This window comes from Amyelois transitella, chromosome 5 (genome assembly GCF_032362555.1).
Source record: "Amyelois transitella isolate CPQ chromosome 5, ilAmyTran1.1, whole genome shotgun sequence".
NCBI classification, from domain to species: Eukaryota; Metazoa; Arthropoda; class Insecta; order Lepidoptera; family Pyralidae; genus Amyelois; species Amyelois transitella.
The window spans coordinates 12,825,999-12,847,517 of NC_083508.1; the positions used below are offsets into that span (position 1 = coordinate 12,825,999).

Sequence of the window (21,519 nt, forward strand, 5' to 3'; positions counted from 1 at the left end):
TGATCCGATTAATCGATGTTCGTGTCCAGGAGATCCTGGTGTCGGACACGCGGTTCTCGTCGCAGCCGGCCAACCGGCGCGGCAACGTGTTCAGCCACATCGTGCAGCCCATGGCCGAGCACCGGCACAGCGTGCAGCTCGAGGTCCACGCCAGGTCATTATCATTATCACGTATATATCGTTTGCGGGGTAGACAGAGCCAACAGACTAAAGGGCCAAGTTCAGTTGTATGCCTTTGAAATAAATATGGCCACGTTCAGTCAATAGATTTGAAATTCAAATTGTGACAGGTTGCTAGTCCATCTAAGACAAGAGGAATCCCAAGTATATTAGCCTTTTCCTTAGTAGCCTTTTACGACATCCATTGGAAAGATATGGAGTGGTCTTATTCTGAAGTGCCGGGAACCACACGGCATAAAAATATACATAATATATTGGCCAAATCATTTAAATTGATCTTGGCCCAGAATTTTTTACTCAATGATGAAGATCACAGCAGATCTTTGACACACTTATACTTTTCACTTATACCTTTCACTATTTCCTTAATTTAGTATGAAACTGTAAATAATTATCATCAAAATTCTACTGTTACAACTCAGGAAACGTCGAGAATCTTCCGCGTACACGATCCTGGTGAACAACATGCGGCTGATGGCCGTGCTGGACTGGTGGGAGGCCGCCAACCAGTTCCTCATGCAGCCGCCGCCGCCCTCCGCGGACCCCGACCAGCTGCATCTGTAAGACTGCTGTTACCACACCACACTAGCAGGCAGACCAGCCGACTGGACCCTGGAGAACAACATGCGGCTGATGGCCGTGCTGGACTGGTGGGAGGCCGCCAACCAGTTCCTCATGCAGCCGCCGCCGCCCTCCGCGGACCCCGACCAGCTGCATCTGTAAGACTGCTGTTACCACACCACACTAGCAGGCAGACCAGCCGACTGGACCCTGGAGAACAACATGCGGCTGATGGCCGTGCTGGACTGGTGGGAGGCCGCCAACCAGTTCCTCATGCAGCCGCCGCCGCCCTCCGCGGACCCCGACCAGCTGCATCTGTAAGACTGCTGTTACCACACCACACTAGCAGGCAGACCAGCCGACTGGACCCTGGAGAACAACATGCGGCTGATGGCCGTGCTGGACTGGTGGGAGGCCGCCAACCAGTTCCTCATGCAGCCGCCGCCGCCCTCCGCGGACCCCGACCAGCTGCATCTGTAAGATTGCTGTTATAACACTACACACAGGCAGACCAGCCGACTGGACCCTGGAGAACAACATGCGGCTGATGGCCGGGGTCAAAGGGGTTACTTTGTGTTGAAACGTGACTCCACCCAAACCTGGATGGTCGTAAAGCCGCACCCCGGGTTCCTCTCCAGAAAGTATGTTACTTGGGCTAACGCCAGGAGGACCTTGGACTTTTTTTATGTACACGACAGATTACACAGTTTGAGTTAGCCTCGAAGTAAGTTCGAGACTTTTGTTACGAGAAACACAAATTCAACTCACTATATTTTATAATATATACTTATATAGATACATCCAAGACCCAGGTCAAGCAAAGAAAGTTCGTTTCTCATCATACCCTGGCCGGGATTAGAACTCGGGATATATCAGAGCATTTATTTTTCAAGGATTTATCATTCGTTTAGTATACTTTTTCCTCCTAGCTTTAATCCCGGTAACATTCTCACCACTCTAGAGAGGAGTCCGGGGTATGCCTTTGACCATGGATCCTGGATTGGGTGAGTCAGTTTTCTACACGAAGGGACTCCCGTCTGACCTCCACAACCTTTGCAGGGGAACCTAACCCGCATTGGATCGATCATGGTTACACATCCAGTTGCCTGAATGTGCAGGTTTAGTAATATTATCAATTAAATAACGGAAGCTACACTAGCACCATATTTTATTAAATTTTATTTTATTCATTATTGGATTAGGCATCTGTTATCTATTTCACCTGATGGTAAGTGACACTGATGACGAAGATGTTACATAACTATCCAAGAGATACCCATTTATTCTCATTTTGAATGTTCTCTCGTGCTCGCTGTCCCATAAGGACTATATATTGGACTATGTTCCAACAGCATGTTGTCATTACGAAAGCCACATCAAAAGTAAATTCGCTATTGCCTCCTCCGACAGCTCGCCACTCCGCAATGGTGAACGGTCGCCGGTGCTAACTCGGTGTTGCTAACAAATGTATGTGTGGACAGAGAGGAGGCGCTAGCAGCAATTCGGGAGGCGGCTCGTCCAGCCAGCCAAGCGCCCCGCGGCCGGCCCGGCGACGGGCAGCTGGAGCTCAAGCTGAACGTGACCGACTCGCAGCTGGTGCTGGTGGAGGACGCCTCGCTGTGGGACACCAACGCGGTCATATTGCGGGTGAGATGTTCATAATACGATTGTTTATGTTTATCTATGGCACGCGAGACGCGCGAAACTATCGCTGCTTCGCTCAATCGGGCAGAACGGGATAACAAAATGTCTGGCTTTATCGCTTCCAATGATTAAAAAGACTTTAAATGTAAGATGCCAAAAATAGGTCAAATGTGAGGAGAAAAGTCGGGCCCCGATGTGTTGCATTGTGTACAAACAACGTTAACATGTGATCCGCTTTAAAAGGTTAAAAACACACTTCCTATCTAAATGAGAGAACAATATGTTTTCTCTTTCAGAGCACGTGCGTGCTGACGTACCGGCCGTGGGACGGGCACAAGCCGGTGTCGTGCTCGCTGACGGAGCTGGAGCTGTTCTCGTGCGTGCTGGGGCTGGAGGAGGAGACGGCGCTGTCCATCGTGGAGCCCGCCGCCGTGCACGCCGCGCTCGGCCCCGCCCGCGACCTGCATGTAACTACGGCACTCTCTTCTTCTCTTACATACATACATACACATACATACATACAAACATACACATACATACAAACATAAAAGTATTCTTAGTAATCTTGATTACAAATAGATGCTTGGACTTACCAGTGAGCAATCCTAAGTTACTCGTGTTGGGAATGATCCGCTACTGGCTTATAAATCTAAGACTACTATTATATGAAACAAGTAGGTGCTGGATAAATTAAGTTCAAGATAATAACACGCTTGGTCTACAAGATGAGGATAAGTAAGTGCGTACGTGCAAGTGTGCGTGGTTGTATTTATGTGTGTGTATGTATGTGGGTTAGTGTACGGACGTGTGTATATGAGTGTACATACATATAATCACGTCTATGTCCCTTGCAGGGTAGACAGAGCCAACAGTCTTAACTTCTCCGTAACCATTGTAAACAGGTGTATTCTTTGGCATGTACGGTGGCTGCCACCTCGACATGATTGGTGACCAGCTCCCGTTGGTTGGTGACTGGTAGAGAATGCAATATTGCGTTAACCTATTGTACATTATGTTAATTGCAATAAAGTTTAAAATTATTGAGCAAGTTTGTGATTATACGCTGCTTATTTAAAATATATGTACATATTTCCGACGCCTTCAAAAGTGGAATATGTGTTAACAGAAACTGTAATTGAATACTTAAGACCTATATTGTAATTCAAGAAATAAATGATTATGATTGGAACAGACCTTCACCCGTGTTGTTCTGCAGGTGGCGATGGGGACGCTAAACCTGCGGCTCTCGTACCACGACATGCGCATGTTCGCGTCCATGCTGCAGTCGCTGCCGGCGCAAGCCCGGGCGGCATTGGCTGGTAAGCACACCTTCAGTCTACTTCTTGTTCCTCCCGCCGTGAGTCTAGGTAAAATCTTAAACTCTCTTGAGAAGAAGGGGCTTTTTTTTATCATGATTAAGGACTTTTGAGATTTTTATTTTGTATAATTAACTTCTTGTTAGCAGTTCATCAATTTTAAGAGTTGATTTCTCAAATGTATATATGTGAGGTATACAAATAGTGAATGATAAATGTTTATCTATAAATGGAAAAAAGTTTTCTTTCACAACTAGTTACCAAGTAACTACAAAAGTTACAAAAGTTACAAAATTGGTAAAATAAACTCTTTTTCACAAAGCGAAAAATATTTTTTTCTTGTAACCGGTTACGTAACTTTAGTTACCAATGCGGACAAAGGGGTTCCTACCTTATTTGTTACGGTATTCATCTTGTTGACGACATGTCATGGATCGTGGATGAATGCGACCGTTTATGTCGCGGGCAGGCAAGCTGCTGCCGCCGGAGCGCGCGGCCGCGCCCGCCAACAGCGCGCCGCGCCGCGCGGGCTGGGCGCCGCGCCCGCGCTGGCTGCCCGCCGCGCCGCCGCCGCCGCCGGAGCCCGAGCCGGAGCCGCAGACCAGTGCCATTTGGCCGCTGAAGGCTGTTAAGGTGAGGAACATTTGCTAGGATGACGAATATAGACAATATAATTAATTTAATCAATAAAATACACTTTATTTATTTTTTTTAACAGAAGAGTGCGTTTTCAACCAACACAATCTTACTCTTCCTTAACTTAACAGACTCTTTACTAAAAATTATTAATTTTACCCTTTATATTACCCTTTATATTACTATATATTAACCCTTTAATATTGCAGGTGACCGCGGATTGTATAACACTGTGCGTCATAGACGACTGCCTGGATTCCGACGTGCCTTTAGTGGAAGTGTCGCTTAGTGAACTCAAAGTGGAACAGGTAAGTCTTCCACCTCCGTTCCCTTTTTATTTCCTTCGAGGTTTTTAGTTAAAGTTCAACAAATAAGCCCTCAACCTCCATTTTGTGTACGTAGGTACGCCGAGTTTTTAAAAGTCCCATAGATTTTCTTATTTTTTCATATATACACGTCAAAAGTACCCGAAACCGCCGAGCTTGCATGAAGGGAGTTATGGATGTGGATGAAGCGAAGGAAGTTTGCAGAGATCGTGGCAAGTGGAAAGAGGTAGTCTCTGCCTACCCCTCCGGGAAAGAGGCGTGATTTTATGTATGTATCGTCGTCGTCATCCACTCCGTTCAGCCGACAAAAATCTTCTGATGCACATACAGGCTTACCCCAAAGATTTTCACCACAACTGGTGGACATCATTCACAACGTCAACAATTTTCCTAAAATAAAGTACTTCATTTTCACATTCTCCAATAGGATCTCCGCAAAGTTGAGGAGTGCCTAGACGACCCGCTCCTGGTGTGCACCCCCGCGGGCCCGCCCCCCGCCCGCCGCGGGTCGGCCGGCGCGGGGGCAGCGGGGGGCGCGGGGGGAGCGGGCGTGGGGAGGCTGGCCGCTGTGCTCAGCGCCGACTACTACAATAGACCTCTCTCAGGGTGGGAACCCTTCGTTGAACCTTGGAGGTTAGTTTTGAATTTTGTCGTGTCGTAGGTTAAATACAGGGTGACATTTAAACAACTGCATCCTTTTAAACATAGACTATACCCATGCTTCTGAGCTGTTTGAGCCTATTTTTATTTAAATTTAACGTCATCTTTTTCGCATTTAAAAAACCCTCAAAAACTACGTCACACGCTTTATTAAACACCAATACTACAAAAAGAAATTAAAACTAAACATGTAAATAAATGTCTGAAAAATAAATTATTTTTCTAGTATCATGATTAGGTAAAGTACAGAGTTGTCGAGATCGCTCAGCTGAATGAATTGTGTCGTTGACCTCTGGATCTTACGCGTCGCTTTTCCGCCGGCCGGGGTCGATATGACGTATTTAAGATCGTGGATTTTGATACTTTTATTTTTTTCGTACTTTCTGAAATATGAACCGATATTTTTCTTTTAACGTTTTTAAATATCCTTTAGATGAGTACACTTAACAGTTAAATTTATGCAGTTGAATTAAAAGTCACCCTGTATAGTATAGTTAAAGGTATATTATAAAGAGTCTAAATACATGGCGGCCCTGTTACTTCCTATAAGGTCAGGTGTGGCGGGTGACGCTCAATCATGAATGAAGCTCTTTTGAGTAAATCAAAGGGCTAACATAAATGCGCCTGCTCGGAGCAAACACACGCGCCCTTACATTTCACTGTAATGTCGAGTTACACAAAATGCTGTAAATATACTCGTAATAACTTTCATAATTTGCTTTGACACAATTTCCAATAGTTTGAACACGTTTAAATAAGCTATTCTTATCATAAGGAATCCTACATAGATGATTTTTTTATTACAATATGTATTCTGTTCTAGATTCGAAACGATGTGGGAGTGCAAAGTGACGAGCACACTAGCGCCGCGCGTGGAGTTGTCCGTGACGTCCGCGGAGATGCTCAACACCAACGTGACGTCATCGCTCATCGAGCTCGGCCAGCTCGTCCGGGACAACTGGAGTGCGGACTATTACGCGCCGCAGGTCACATTCTATACATATAGTCACGTCTGATTCCCTTGCGGGGTAGGCAGAGCCAATAGGCTTGAAAATACTGAATGGCCACGTTCAGCTGTTTGGCTTAATGATGGAATTGAGATTCTATCACAATACTTATGTCACTCTCTCAAAACCGTTTGCCTTAGAACCGTTGTAGTGAGTGATAGAGAAGATTAGTACAATTGAAGATAAGATCCACATCTCTTATCCAAGATTTTGTACTTTGTTTTGTTGTCTTAGTTTAATATATTTTAACTTTTTTGGACTAACGAGGTTCTTGTATTAAAGCATCAGCTATTTTCTATTTGTGAGAGTGATTTATTGTAATGAGAAGAAACGCACACTCAGAATGCGTGGAAAACGAGAACTTTTTGGTTTAATTTCAAAGCCCTTTACTTTTAACCGAGTAATGATGAGTTATATATCGTCGGGGCGCTTGCCAAACATGATATGTGCATTTGATCAACGTTTTAGGACGAGTTATGTTTAATGCTTGTTTGCAGTCGTCGGTGTCAGCGGAGGCGTCTCCGAAGGGCAGCCCGGCGGGGCACCGGCGCCGCTCGCCGTTCGTGCCGTACGCGCTGCGCAACCTCACCGGGCACCGCCTGTGGTTCACCACGCTGCTCACCACCGCCACGCTGTCAGTACACTCACTATATGAATTACTATACAACTCGTTGTCGTAGATGAACGAACAGTGGGTTAGATCGCTGATACGGTATAAAATAGCTCGTAGAATGGACAGCGGATGTTACAGAACAGTTCTAGAATAGCAACTATTTACATAGATAAGTAACACTTAACCAAAAGGGGTTAGTGCGAGTTTTACTCGATCAAACACATCGAGCAAGAAAAAGTGAATTTGTATGTGATTTAATCAGCGCCACCTAGTGGTAACGTGATGGCACTAATGCAGTTCCACATAGATTCGCGTTTACTCGCTCGACGCGTTTGATCGAGTTAAACTCCCACTGAGGGTTTAGTAAAACTCGCACTAAATCATCATCTCGATCAAACGGTCTATCGGCAACGAATGTTAATTTCCTTTTTACTGCAGAAGAACATTTGATTTGTCACTTTAATAAACTTACCTAGTATTTTCTAAGTTTATACATCAATGGGTAGACTTTAGGTAGTACTATTTTGCTTTACTCGAAACTTCACTTTTTTCTGATAGGGGTTTCAGCCCAGTGACCCAACTTCCTACATTACTGACAGTATAATATTGACGTTGTATTTGTCACGCAGTTTGCTCGAGAACGGCGGTCCGGCCGTGGCGGAGGCGGGCCCCGACGACTCGTGGGTGGCGGTGCGCGCCGGGGACACCGAGCCGTTCTCGTTCGGGGCGCGGAGCGGGCGCGCCCGGGGCCGGCCCGCCGCGCGCCCCGGGCCCGGCGAGCCCCCCGCCACGCTGCACCAGCTGGCGCTCCGGCTGGACGGCTGGGCGCCGCCCGACCCCGTCTGTGTGGACCGGGTCGGCGTCTTCTTCAGGAACCTCACGCACCTGGTGAGTGTCACCAGTCTGCATCATCAGCAGCGCGCCCCCCGCCACGCTGCACCAGCTGGCGCTCCGGCTGGACGGCTGGGCGCCGCCCGACCCCGTCTGTGTGGACCGGGTCGGCGTCTTCTTCAGGAACCTCACGCACCTGGTGAGTGTCACCAGTCTGCATCATCAGCAGCGCGCCCCCCGCCACGCTGCACCAGCTGGCCCACTAATCGCGTAAAAGTAAAGATCTCTCTTTCAAGTAAAAGAAGATGAATAGGTTATCTAACAATCAAATAAAATGGCGTGACACAAGTCGAAAAGCGTCCTCTGGGTCCCGAAGCTTAACGGTCGAAGATGAAACTTGAAACTTTTAATGAGAAAACTTCAAAATAGAAGATCAGGTCTTATTTTCGTGTAAATAAATCTTTTGTCATCTTCCTTCACATTGTTGTAATCTTTTGAAGAAATCAAATAAATTTGCATCATTTGTCTTTTAGAAAACTGGAGACGAAGCTCGGATAGTGTTCGAAGTATCCTTGGAAGGGTCAGCTCGGAAGCTGGTGACGGTGCGATCAGCGCTGCAGCTGGTCAACAAGCTGCCACATGCCGTGGACGTGAGAGTCGACTACGCCCCTCCCAAAGGTTACTCTACGACATATTTTACTGTTTTAGACTTGTTTCTTGATTTTTGAAATATTTCTGGAAGAAGCTTGCAAGCTGGTGATAGTGCGGTGGGGTATGCTTCTCAAGAAAGCAGAAGTAAACTAGGTAATGAGGTCAATAACAAGATGGCGGTAATGGAGGCTGCGTTGGCGCTGCTGGTCTACAGGTTTCAAAAAAGGTTTTTAAATACTGATATTTATATTTTACCGCAGTAGACTTCACATTTCCCGATGCATTTACCTTGTAATTATCCATTTTCTTAATATTTTTCTACCGAAAACATAAATAGAGCTGATGTGACATCACACGTGAATACAGCTTAATCTTTGATACAAATATAATCATCGCGAAACAACATATCAACCTAATACGTTCGGCAGTTAAAATCTTCTCATCCTATTTTATATATTTTGCATTGGAGGTGTCTACTTTTTCATTCGTCTTCACACAGAAAACCTCAACAAAATAAAGATATGTTCACATATGTAGAAGGCCGTCAGTGGCCAGAAGCGTGGTGCTCGGCGGCGCTCGTGCGCGCCAGCAGCGCCCGGCTGGCGGGCGCGCGCGCGTGCGCCGCGCCGCTGCTGCCGCCCGCGGCCGCGCCCCGCCCCGCCCTCCTGCGCGCCTTTCGACCTATACAAGTCTACTGCGGTAACTCCTACACCCTTCCTTTGATCCGTCCCGTCCTATATCATTGTCTGTGTTCCTTTGACTGTAGTGGCGAAAACATTATTTGTAAAACTTCGATGGTATAATTCCGTAGAATTAAGAATTATCCCTATTATAGAACAGACTCATCCCTCCTACGCGCAGTGTAGCACAGTGCTTCAAATGCAGTGACAAACTGAGAATAAAATAATGAGACTAATGATTAGAATAGTTTCGTTTTTCATGTTTTGTTAATGACAATAAATTGTACCGTATTCATGTCAATATGTGACTGTTAAGTGCCCGGGTGCTAATGTGAGGTTAACCCAGTCTTTTCTATAATTTTATTTTAATTGTAAACATTAGTTGAATACCCTTTATGAATGATAATTTTAAATTGTCTCAAACAGGCGAATGGAGTAGTGTGAGCAGCACGTGGCGCTCAGCTCAAGTCCCGGCGGGGGCGACGTGGCCCGCTCCACTGTCCGCTCGGCCCGGCGCGCTGTGGACGCGGCCCGTCCTGGGCCCCGCGCTGGCGGCCAGAGATACTAGAGCCACGCCGCCCGCGCCCGCCGCTATCGACTGGAGGTCAGCCTCCGCTGGCGGTGCGCAGCTGCTGCATTACGAGTGCCGCGCGCCTCCCGACCATGTATATAGGTAACTTCTACTAAAATCTTAATATGGGAACTTTGCTCTTATTTTTTAACCATATAATCGAGACGGGAATAAAACCTTATTTCGACTTATTCTTCGTTTCTGTGTTAATTAAATAGAGAAATTTTCTGGCTTTGTTTAAAATTATTTGCATTGTGCTCAGGTTCTGCTGCTCGATAGTTCGCGAACCGTTCCCCCCGGAGCGAGGGTCGCCGGTAGCGGGTCACACACTGACGCTGGTGCCGGCGCTGCGGCTGGAGAACCTGCTGCCGCTGGAGCTGCAGTACCGCTGCTGCCAGCCTGACAGCACGCAGCAAGCTCAGCACGCGCTGGCTGCGGGCGACACGCGCCCCTTTCACGAGGTATGTAGCTACAAAAATCTTATGTATAATTAACTGATGCTATTCTATCAGTCAATTAAACCAAACTAATCCATCCGGCTCGAAGGACCAATGACCAAAATAGATGTAGGTAGTATGTGATTTTTCTGTCAATATACACACGCACCTCGAAACGCGAGATATTTACCCTTTCCTACTCATAATCGATGTGGTTCGAAAGATCGAGCAAAAGAATTTCCATCTCCCAATCATTTTCTTGGTGGAAATATATTCGAATCGATATCTAATCGAATGCCACACGCGCAATTTTTTTATATATATAACAATCGTGTTTAGAATAATAGATGTGTGTATTTTCCCCAGGTGAACGTGGAGGAAGGCGTAGAATTGAGCGTGAAGCTGGAAGGTTTCGGCTGGTCGTCGCCGCTGGCGGTGTCGGCCAGCGCCGCCGCCGGCTCGTTCGCGGCGCGGCTCAAACTGAGGGACACAAAGGGGAGAAGGCTGTATCTTAATGCCAGGGTCCAGCACAGCAAGACCGATGGTATTAAGGTGAGGGAAATTGTTCGGAAGTGAAACTGTCAATTCTCGCGAAGAAATTGATGCGCTCAGCCAATAGCAGCGTTAAATCTAAATCGCGCAAACAAAGATTTCACGGATTAAAGTATTAATACAACCTCCGACTCAACATCGTCTGTCGCGCGGTTCCCCAGGCTTCACCCCAGGCTTCCTAGCCTGGCCGAAGATGTTCCCTTTGGTGGCGGTTAAACCCTAATTATCGCTCCCGCTACAGAGTGTCTGGGAACGTGCCAGTAAAGATACAAATTTTTTTGAAACTTTAAATTTCATATCGCAACTATCTCATTGCGCCCGTTTTGCCTAGCCTAGCGCTAACCATATTAGCCTTATAGAGTGGTTGAGAATCATTTCGAAATAGTTTGCCTACTTTGCCATTTTTTTTTATTCTAGAGAACGATGCGATTTTGTCTGAAGAGTCATTACATTATTCGATTCTTACGTTAAGTTATTGCGGTCAGGTAAATTGTTTATACGTCCATCACATTAGCAACAGATATCCTTCGGGTCCTTAGTTTGTTAATAATCGTGACAGCTGTTGGTCTTCTAATGAAAATAAAACTGGTCAGGTGTCAGTGTCAGCCGCATACTGGCTCGTGAACCGCACGGGGCTGCCGCTGGTGTTCCGCGCGGAGGGCGGCGCCGGCGAGGCGGCGGGGCAGTTCGCGGAGCACGAGGTGGCGCGCATGGTGGCGCCGCTGCTGTTCGCCTTCGCCTCGGCCGACGCGGCGCCCACGCTGGCCGCGCGCCTCGGCCGCGGCCGCGCCGACTCCGTGCAGGTACTGACTGCCTCGTTGATAAGTCCCGTCGAAGTATCGGCGGGTTCTGTTTATCTTGTGGGGAATCAAAATCACTTATTGACGTCACATCACTTAAATCTAATTGCTACTACTACCGCGTACATAGCGCATGTGTAGAAGAAGCGGCGGAACAAACTACACTGCAGCAGACAAGATTATATGTATGTGAAAATATTTGTGCGGTTGAGTCGATCAGAGCGCGCCATTTGAACCAGCGAATTGAATTGTACGCTAAGCATAACATAAACATAAAATCACATCTATATCTCCAACAGTCATCTAAATACTGAAAGGCCACGCTCAGCTGCCCGACTCAAAGATAGAATTGAGATTCAAATAGTCACAGGATGCTAGCCCATCGCCTAAGATTAGAATCCCAATGTATTTAAAATAAATTCCAATGTATTTAAAATAAATTTTACATACATACATATGGTCACGTCTATATCCCTTGCAGGGTAGACAGAGCCAACAGTCTTGAAAAGACTGAATGGCCACGTTCAGCTATTTGGCTTAATGATAGAATTGAGATTCAACTAGTGACAGGTTGCTAGCCCATCGCCTAAAAAAGAATCCCAACTTTGTCAGCCTATCCCTTAGTCGCCTTTTACGACATCCATGGGAAAGAGATGGAGTGATCCTATTCTTTTTTGTATTGGTGCCGGGAACCACACGGCACTATATAAATTTTAACCGTCTTTATTTCCATTCCAGTGGTGTTCCCCGTTCGGGCTGGGCCCGGGCACGTTTGTGAAGCGCCTGGTGGGTCGCTGCGACTCAGAGGAGCGGGAGTTCGCCCTCGGGGTGTCCGTTCGTGCCGGCAGAGGGCGCTACCGCCACACCAACATCGTGACCTTCACCCCGCGATACCAGCTGCACAACAACACCTCCCACCACCTGCAGTTCTCGCAGAAGTGCACCGCCACCACTCTGGTATGTCATCACATCCCTGTTCACCGCAATATTGTCATTATTATTCTTTGTATTCTGTTTGAATAATGATATGTGACGAAGATTGAAAGGAAATGACTAGCGCGCAGTTAGTTGTTAAAGTTAGTGAGAGATTGTTAGATCATCGACTTAAGGGAAAATCCAAAGTTTATCTTTTGAACTAATTATAATGCGTGCGCTTAAGGAAAAACGGTGGAGTGTGTTGAATGTCAGTCGGAACACACCCGCGCCTTTCGCAGCCACCCGTCGTGTTGCCTCACGTGTTGGGGCTCCCAGAATTAAGGGAGCCGGGACTGAATAAACATAGTGTTTGTTGTGAATTTGTTTTACTATTTTAATTTAAATTCCACTTTTAAGTTATACAGTTGAGCGTGGCGTTTCAGTCTTTGCGAGACTTTTGGCTTTGTCTCTTGACGTAGATTATACCTGCCTATGTATGTATGGTGTTGTGAGTGAGTGTAACACTGTTCGCAGTCGGACCCCGGCGCGACGGCGACGCACGTGAGCGCGGTGGCGGGCTGCTACCTGCCGTGGCACTGGGCGCGCGCCGACCGCGAGCGGCTGCTGAGCGTGCGCGTGCTGGGCGCGCCGCCGCACGCGCAGCCGCGCACCGCCTGGTCCGCGGGCGTGCGCCTCGACGCGCCCAGGGCGCTGCATCTAGCCTGCAGGTCACTGGGTTACATTGTGTTCAATAAAAACTAATATTAAAACCATAAATTAAACTAAATCTAATTAAACAAAATTCATTTAATGTAGTTAGGTATCACTTACAAATTCTTAAATGCAAAACTTTTATTCCGCGTGGAATCTTAACAGACTCGATTGTGGCAGGTGTTCAGGAGTATCATTCCTTATGTTTTAAGATCACATGCTAACTTTGTGCCTTTATTAACTTCCAGGGAGAGCGGTGGCAGCTACCAGCTTATCCGCGTAGAGATCGTGTGCCAGGGCGCCACCATGTTCGTGGTGCTGACGGACGCGGACAGCGCACCACCACCGTTGCGCATCGACAACTACTCGCCCGTCTCCATCATGTTCCACCAGGTAACGTTTTAGAATCTGTCGCGTCGGTAGAATGCTTCAAGTAAAACTCGATGGATGTGGTAGGAAAGATTATTTATTTGAATCGTCACGATATATAAGTGTTTTACATAAGCGTAACCATAGCGCGATGTATTTTGCATACAACGCCATCTAGTAGGCGGCCAAGGAACTACATCACTGTATTGACTTAAAATTTCTTAACAATTTAGACATTCCGCCCACCAAAGGACCTCGTCCTTTAAAACACAACAGCTTTACTACTTACAATACAAGTACTTCAATAATACTACAATTTTCTTTTATTTAGTTACACAAACAATAAGTAATCCACGCAAACAGTCAGTTTACAAATGAATTGGAACATAGAAAAAAAAATAAGACATAAAATCCGCCCACCGTGATACCTTTGGCTTAAAAGTAGTGTGCGGTGCAAAAAAATAAACTACATATCTAACTAGCTCTGAACAATACATTTAGCAATATTTAGGATAGATCATCCGATTTAGGTAAGACGAACAGCTTATTATAAGGTCGCTTACAACAACCATTTACAGTCTTTAATGTCACGACTCTCGTAACATTATCCTTACCAGGATGCTTCTCTATTATTTTTCCTAGCAACCACTTTGCTGGGGGTAAATTATGGTCCTTAATTATCACAACATCATTTATTTCGGGTTCAGACCTCTTATTGACCCACTTGTACCGTTGATTTAAAGATACTAAATACTCATCAGACCACTTTCGCCAAAAATCATTGACCAATTTTTGGCCAAGTTTCCATCTTTGTAAACCCGAAATATTTGACTTTGTGTAATCTTCATCTGGTATCATAATTAAAGGTTCACCTACTAAAATGTGTCCTGGCGTAAGAGGTAAGGGGTCACTGGCATTGTCGCTTAAATAGGACAGAGGGCGCGAATTTAAGCACGCTTCAATTTGAGCGAGTATAGTTGACAGCTCTTCAAAAGTAGCTGTGGAGTTACCTAAAATTCTTTTTAAGTGTGCCTTCGCGGACCGCACGCCGGCTTCCCACAAGCCGCCAAAATTTGGGGCGTGAGGAGGGATAAAGTGCCAATTCGTTCCTTCCTCTGCTAAGAGTTGAGCAATATTTGTTGGGAGTTGTGAAATTGCCTTATTAAACATGGATCTTAATTCTTTATCGGCACCAATGAAATTAGTGCCGTTGTCACTGTAAAGTTCTTTGCAATGGCCTCTCCTCGATACGAAACGTCGAAATGCTGCTATAAAGCCTTGTGCCGTTAAATCGGATACTGCTTCCAGATGAATCGCCTTCGATGCCATGCAAATGAAAAGACAAATATAGCCTTTGTAAGTTTTTGAGCCTCGTCCTGGTGAAAAGCGTATGTTAATATAGCCTGTAAAATCAACACCAGATACCTCAAAAGCTCTGGCTGGTTTGACTCTAATCGGAGGAAGTTGGCCCATCAAGGTATTATTATTTTGACGAGAATATCTTAAACACACCGTACAACTTCGATAGCATTGTTTAGCCAAATCTCTAGCACGAATTATCCAGTACTTTGACCGTAGAAAGTTTAACATAATCTGAGGCCCCCCATGAAGCGTTCTTATATGGGCGTCACGGACTATTAACTTAGTGAGATGACTCTCACTAGGCAATATTATAGGATGACGCTTGTCGTAACCAACAGATGCTTCATGAATTCGACCGCCTACTCTTAAGACCCTATTTCCATCGAAAATAGGGCAAAGAGTGTACAACGGACTTCTCTTTGCTACATTTCCCTGGGTATTTTTCGTGAGTTGCTTAATTTCGTCAGAAAAGTAAGCCTTTTGAGTCTCCTTTATACATATTTGCAGCACTTCATTCATTTCAGCAACCGTGATAAAAGTAGGTAGGTTTTGCCTTTGATCTTTTGGCGTCTTCAACTTCAAAATTCTTCTACAGTAAGATAAAACTCGTAATGCTCTAGATAATGACGAAAACCGATTCCACTCAAACTCTTCATTAGGTTTAATGACTGTGTTAAATGACTTAGTTGGTTTCAACTCTTCTTCAGTATCAAAATCATCATTGACTAATCCAACTGTGTATTGTGCTTGTTCTTCTAACCAATGTGGACCATGCCACCACAACTTACTATTTGCGAGATCTAAAATTCGTGTACCTCTGGATGCACAATCCGCTGGATTTTGATCAGTGCTGACGTGTCCCCATTGATCCCTTTCTAACATGGTCAGGATTTCTGAAACCCGATTACTAACAAATGTGTTCCATCTACTTGGCTCTCCTCGAAGCCATGCCAATACCACTGTGGAATCTGACCAGCAAAACCGACGAGTTTTGGGAACTGACATGATTTCTGCAACTTCGGTTATCAATTTGGCAGCCAACACCGCAGCACATAATTCCAATCGCGGGATTGAGATGAGCTTTTCAACTGGGGCAACTTTTGTCTTAGCTGTGATTAGATTCACGAAAATGTTTCCATCCTTATCGACAGCTTTGATGTATACCACCGCAGCATAAGCTGCTTGTGATGCGTCAGCAAATGAATGTAGCTCTACATCTCCATCCTTGTTAGTATTTAACCACCTTGGAACTACGATACTTTTTATATTACAGAGATCATTTTTAAAGGCGTTCCATTCTGCTAGTAGATCTGATGGTAATGGTTCATCCCATGATAGTCCCGACTTCCATAAACTCTGTATGAATATCTTTGCTTTAACAACAACGGGTGCTATCCATCCCATAGGATCATATAACCTTGCCACGTCCGACAAAACCCTTCTTTTAGTTACTGATTCTTCATCTGTGTTTGGCAAGTTTAGTGCGTATTCAAAGTTATCTGTAGATTTGTTCCATTGTATACCAAGAACCTTGACAGTCTCATTAATTTTGAAAGTGAAACCATGACTTTTATCACGTATCTCTTCCTTGATATGGTTTATCAGTGATGTACTGTTGCTACACCATTTCTGCAATGAAAATCCACCTGCTTCCATCAATTTCGTCATTTCCTCGAATATCTCTACTGCTTCTTCCTCTCTTTGACAACCTGTAAGCATATCGTCCATATAGTAGTCATTTAGCGTAATTTCAGCCGCTCTAGGGTAATTTGATCTCTCATCCTTCGCTAACTGTTGCAGGGTCTTTACCGCCAAATATGGCGCACAGGCAGTTCCAAACGTCAGCCGCAATAACCTGTAATGTTGTATCGGTTGATTAGGATCCGATCTCCAAAGGATTCTTTGAAAATCTGTATCCCTTTGATCTACACGGATTTGACGATACATCTGTGACAAATCTGCCACAATACATATGCGGTGGCATCTCCATCTCATTAATATATGACGTAAGTCTTGTTGCAACTTGGGACCCACTAAGAGATTGTCGTTTAGAGAGATATTATTGACTCCCTTACATGACGCGTCGAATACTGGCCTCATCTTACTCGTCTCTTTGTCTTCTCTGACCACCGCATGATGCGGCAGGTAAACCACCAATTCATCATCGATCTGCCTTTTATCTGTGATATGCTCCATGTGGTTCTGTTCTAAATAATTTTCTATAGCCTTTTTGTAGCCTTCATAAAACGAAGGTTGTTTAACGAACTTTCTCTCTAAGAATTGAAATCTTCGTTGAGCTATAGTTTTGGTTTTACCATGTAGACATTCAGGGTTTGGACCTTTAAACGGTAATCTCACAATATAACGCCCATCATTGTCTCTCACGGTTGTCTCCTCATAGATTTGCTCGCATCTAAGTTCCTCCCTTGTAAGTTTCTTACTAATGCTATCAGGCTCCCTTTCAATTTCCCAAAATTGCTTCAACAGTTGATCTGTATCCAATTGAATGTGTAAGCTAATCAATCTATTATTGACAAGATCTTCCTGCTTTTGTAATCTACCTGAAAAAACCCAACCAAATTGAGTATTTTGCGCAATCAAACAATTTTCTGTCGGATGTCTTAGAAGTCCTTCTCTCAAGATCTCACCATGTACATCAACTCCTAAAATCATGTCAATTCTACCTGGTGATCCATACTTTGGATCAGCTAGTGGCAAGTTATCTATATCTGTCCAATTTGGGATTGAAAACTTAGCAGAAGGAAGGAATGAAGTTAACGTACTTAAAATAAAAGCTTTTACCTGCACAGAGAATTTTGGATCATGAAGTGACTCTAAACTTAACAAGACCATGCCTTTTGTTCTTGTTTGACCTTCCCCTACACCTGACACCAGACCACTAACCGGACTTCGTTTAAGGCCTAATGCTTGCACTGTCGCTTCAGTGATGAAGGAAGCTTCAGATCCTTGATCCACTAATACACGAATATTTTGGGAGTAGCCATTTGTTGATTTTGCTCTGACTATAGCAGTAGCCAGAAGCACTGTTTGTTGACTCTCTTTTGCAAAATGCGCTACAACTTTGGTCTCAGAACCGTTGATTGCTAGAACATCCTTTTGTTCGTCTAACTCAGATTTAGGTTCTTGAGATCTGTTCATATGCAACAACGTATGATGACGCCTACCACAACGTCGACAACACGTCGATTGATGACAGCTCCTTACTCCATGTGTTGGTGCTAAGCAATTATAGCACAATCTCTCCGATTGAACATATTGTGATCTCTCTTCAGGAGATTGTTGGGCAAATTGCTTGCATTGATATAAAAAATGCTGTCCTTTACACATTCTACACTCATTAGACGCACTCTTATTTTGTACTGCAGCATGAAATGATTTTTGTTTCGAAACTTGTGTAACGTTACCTTTTGTTGGGTTTGATTTGTGAACAACAGCCGACTTACTGACTTCTGTCATTTCCAATGTGCGAAATCGACTCTCTAGAAAACTGGTTAATTGTTGCCATGATGGTAAGTCATCCGATTCGCTTTTCCCGATATCCATCTCCCATAGTTTACGCGACTCTTGATCGAGCTTCGAGATCACTAGATAATTAACAATAGTATCCCAGTTCTCAGTATCAACTCCAATATTTTTTAAGGATTTCAAGCAACCATTAGTTGTGTCAAGAAGTTGCTTTACTCCTAAAGCAGATTCTGAACTTAAGATTTTTTGACCAAACAAGCGTTTCATAATCTCATTACAGTTATAGCGTTTATTGTTGTACCGATGAGATAGTTGTGCAAAAGCTTCCGCGTAGTTTGCATCTGTAGTAGCCAAATTTTTTAAGAGATTTGCTGGTTCACCTGTCAAGCTGCCCTTTAAATAGTGAAGTTTTTGAACCGCTGACAGACTTGCATTATTATGAATAACCGATGTAAACATGTCGTAGTAAGATTGCCACTCTTCATAATTTCCCGAAAATGTGGGTAGTTGAATGCGGGGCAATTTCACTTCACAGCTTGGCTTGGATGGTGACGACGAGCGGTTAGCTTGTTGTTTTGGCGAACGACTATTTAAATCCTCCTTCAGTTTTGATTTATACTCGGTGTAAGTATCTTCAACAACAGACATTTTATCATTAAGAAAATAATCATGTGTAGACTTAAGTTCACTAGTAGCATCAGAGTATACATCCAGATGTTGTTCAAAATATTCCAGCCATAACTTTTCAAGGCTCTCCAGTCTTGATTCAATGTAACTCACAGTTAGTCTCTCTTTTGGTGATTTTCGATAGTTTGAATACGATTTAAGCAGCCTCTCAAAACGTGCCTCTTGTCTGGCTAGTAACTTATCCATCTTGCTCATCAGCTGTAGTTAGCACTCAGGAAAAGGTTAATATACTTTGTAAGCAGAAGCTTCAAACAGGTAATTTAAATTATTAAGTCCCAGCATTAGCGCAAAAGAAAAAAAACAAGCGACGAAAACAATGTTCAAAACACAAAAATTTTACAAGTCCAAGATGCCAACGATTTTTCTAAGTCCCAAAATCGCAAATTATTCTAAGTCTACAATGATCACAAAACGACTAAGTCCTGAGACACGTAATTTTTCTAAGTCAATATTTCACTCCAGAGACTATGTTTAAATTCTAACACTTGCGAATTTTCTAAGTCCGGCACAACACTTGTAATTTTTCATTCACTGATCACTATTAGTTCACTTTACTCACAATTTTTTAAAGTCCTTTTCTTCCCGGGTTTCGGCACCAGATGTCGCGTCGGTAGAATGCTTCAAGTAAAACTCGATGGATGTGGTAGGAAAGATTATTTATTTGAATCGTCACGATATATAAGTGTTTTACATAAGCGTAACCATAGCGCGATGTATTTTGCATACAACGCCATCTAGTAGGCGGCCAAGGAACTACATCACTGTATTGACTTAAAATTTCTTAATTTAGACAGAATCTTTTTAACGTAAATAAAATTATAATCCGTTTTATTGAAGATTTTTATTTGTCAGATATTTTTTTTTTTATGTCTTTTAAAATAAGTTATATAATGCGATGCGCAATGTTTACGTGCGCTGCAACTCGCAAAGAGATCCGCTCTGGAGGTTCTGAATGTATGTTTTCTACTATAGAACTTTTTCATTGCAATTTCGTTGTCGTGTACCGCGTTTGAACGGCCGTGGTCATGACCGGCTGCTAAAAAGCAGCATAACGCTGAAACCACGACAATAAAATGGTATGCGTGCGTTAAAACCTGTGTTTGGTATTTATAACACCTTCCTCGCCCTTCACCAGGTGGGCTGCACCGAAGAGAGCGTAGTGGGTGCTCACGCGTCCATCCGCTGGGCTCTGCCCGAACCGGACGGCGCCGCTGCGATCTCGCTGCGGGCGCCGGGCGGCCCGCGCACCGCCCTGCAGCTGGACGAGCTGGGCGCCGCGCACCAGCTGCTCTACCAGAACTTCATCTATGTGGTGTTCTCCAGCGCGGTGTTACCAGGAGCTAATAATGATGAGAATGTACTGGTGCTTGAAGTGCCCTTAGGTTCAACAAGAGTAGTGTTGGGAAAGAAGCGGTATGGAGACAGGTATTGTATTACATATTATTTTTATGTTTATGATTTAATACTAATGATCAAGGACCCAAATTATTGATTTAATTCGCTCAATGTTTTGTTTCATTAGCTAGTAGTATAGTTATACCGTAAAATTGCAGATCACAACTGTGGCGGCGTGGTCCGAATGATCAGCTGATTCACGAAGGAAGTTCGCCACCGCAGCCAACGGACGCGTTGCTGAGCGACGACGCCGTTCTCTCGCCACACGCTATGGTAACATTGCATTAACAAAGAATTATTATATTAACTCCGTTTTCTGGTCCATTCCTACATGATAATTAGTTTTTTAGCTATCTTCATTGTGTTGTCCAAAATTATTTTCTGCTTGTTCAAATGGTTATTTTGTGATGTGTTCAGGTGCTAGACATCGAGGAGCCAGCCCCTCGCCCGCAGCAAGCCAGCGCGCTGGTGCTCCGCCGCGCGGACCCGCGTCGGGCGTCCACCCAGCGCTGGAGGCTGACCGCCGACGGCCGCATGGCCTGCGTGCACGCCAACCTCTGCGTGCAGCCCTCGGACGGGCTCATGGGGCTCACTCCAGGTATAATATACTGAATTGTGAAACAATTAACTTTACCTAAATATTATTTACCATCCTTGACCTGGTTGGTGCATTTCATCAAATCAAGTTGATCCGAAATCAAGTCTTTGTGTTTCCGTATTTGCAAAAATAGACCCAATTATGAATGCTTATGATTTCTTTCGGATTTAAATTACTATTATATTTTATATTGTAAACAATATATGTCGAGAAAGATTGATAATACCTATACATATTGGAATTATCTGGACGACGATATCGTTATAATGTGCCGGTTTCTGTTAGTATTCATTTTTTGATATTATTAATTTTAAACCAAATATTATTATTTTAGGCAGTCGCGTAGTGCTGGGTCTATCTGGAGCAACCCGTGGGTCAGGCGTGCCCCGAGAGCAGGCCGTGTCGTGGCATACTCTGCGCCCCGGCTCCGGCCGGCTAGAGGTCACGCTGTGTGCTGATGGCCCCACGAGGCTTGTTCGTATACACGACCATAAAGCGCCGGTGAGAACTTTATATAAATAAAAATAATCC

General features: G+C 44.6%; 1 protein-coding gene across 1 annotated transcript in view; it reads left to right on the forward strand.

Moving 5' to 3' along the window:
* The window catches only part of LOC106142374 (intermembrane lipid transfer protein Vps13D), a 74,216-nt gene that overhangs the window by 41,845 nt on the left and 10,852 nt on the right, over positions 1-21,519 (forward strand). Inside the window, 25 exon segments of the mRNA XM_060954928.1 lie at positions 30-154; positions 603-740; positions 1,703-1,715; positions 2,251-2,388; positions 2,682-2,852; positions 3,602-3,704; positions 4,171-4,334; positions 4,547-4,645; positions 5,091-5,296; positions 6,147-6,309; positions 6,828-6,956; positions 7,573-7,607; positions 7,609-7,831; positions 8,308-8,452; positions 9,532-9,778; positions 9,939-10,137; positions 10,480-10,665; positions 11,259-11,468; positions 12,204-12,422; positions 12,915-13,108; positions 13,340-13,484; positions 20,131-20,420; positions 20,549-20,663; positions 20,808-20,988; positions 21,323-21,489. Coding sequence (XP_060810911.1) covers positions 30-154; positions 603-740; positions 1,703-1,715; positions 2,251-2,388; positions 2,682-2,852; positions 3,602-3,704; positions 4,171-4,334; positions 4,547-4,645; positions 5,091-5,296; positions 6,147-6,309; positions 6,828-6,956; positions 7,573-7,607; positions 7,609-7,831; positions 8,308-8,452; positions 9,532-9,778; positions 9,939-10,137; positions 10,480-10,665; positions 11,259-11,468; positions 12,204-12,422; positions 12,915-13,108; positions 13,340-13,484; positions 20,131-20,420; positions 20,549-20,663; positions 20,808-20,988; positions 21,323-21,489 — 4,005 coding nt within the window.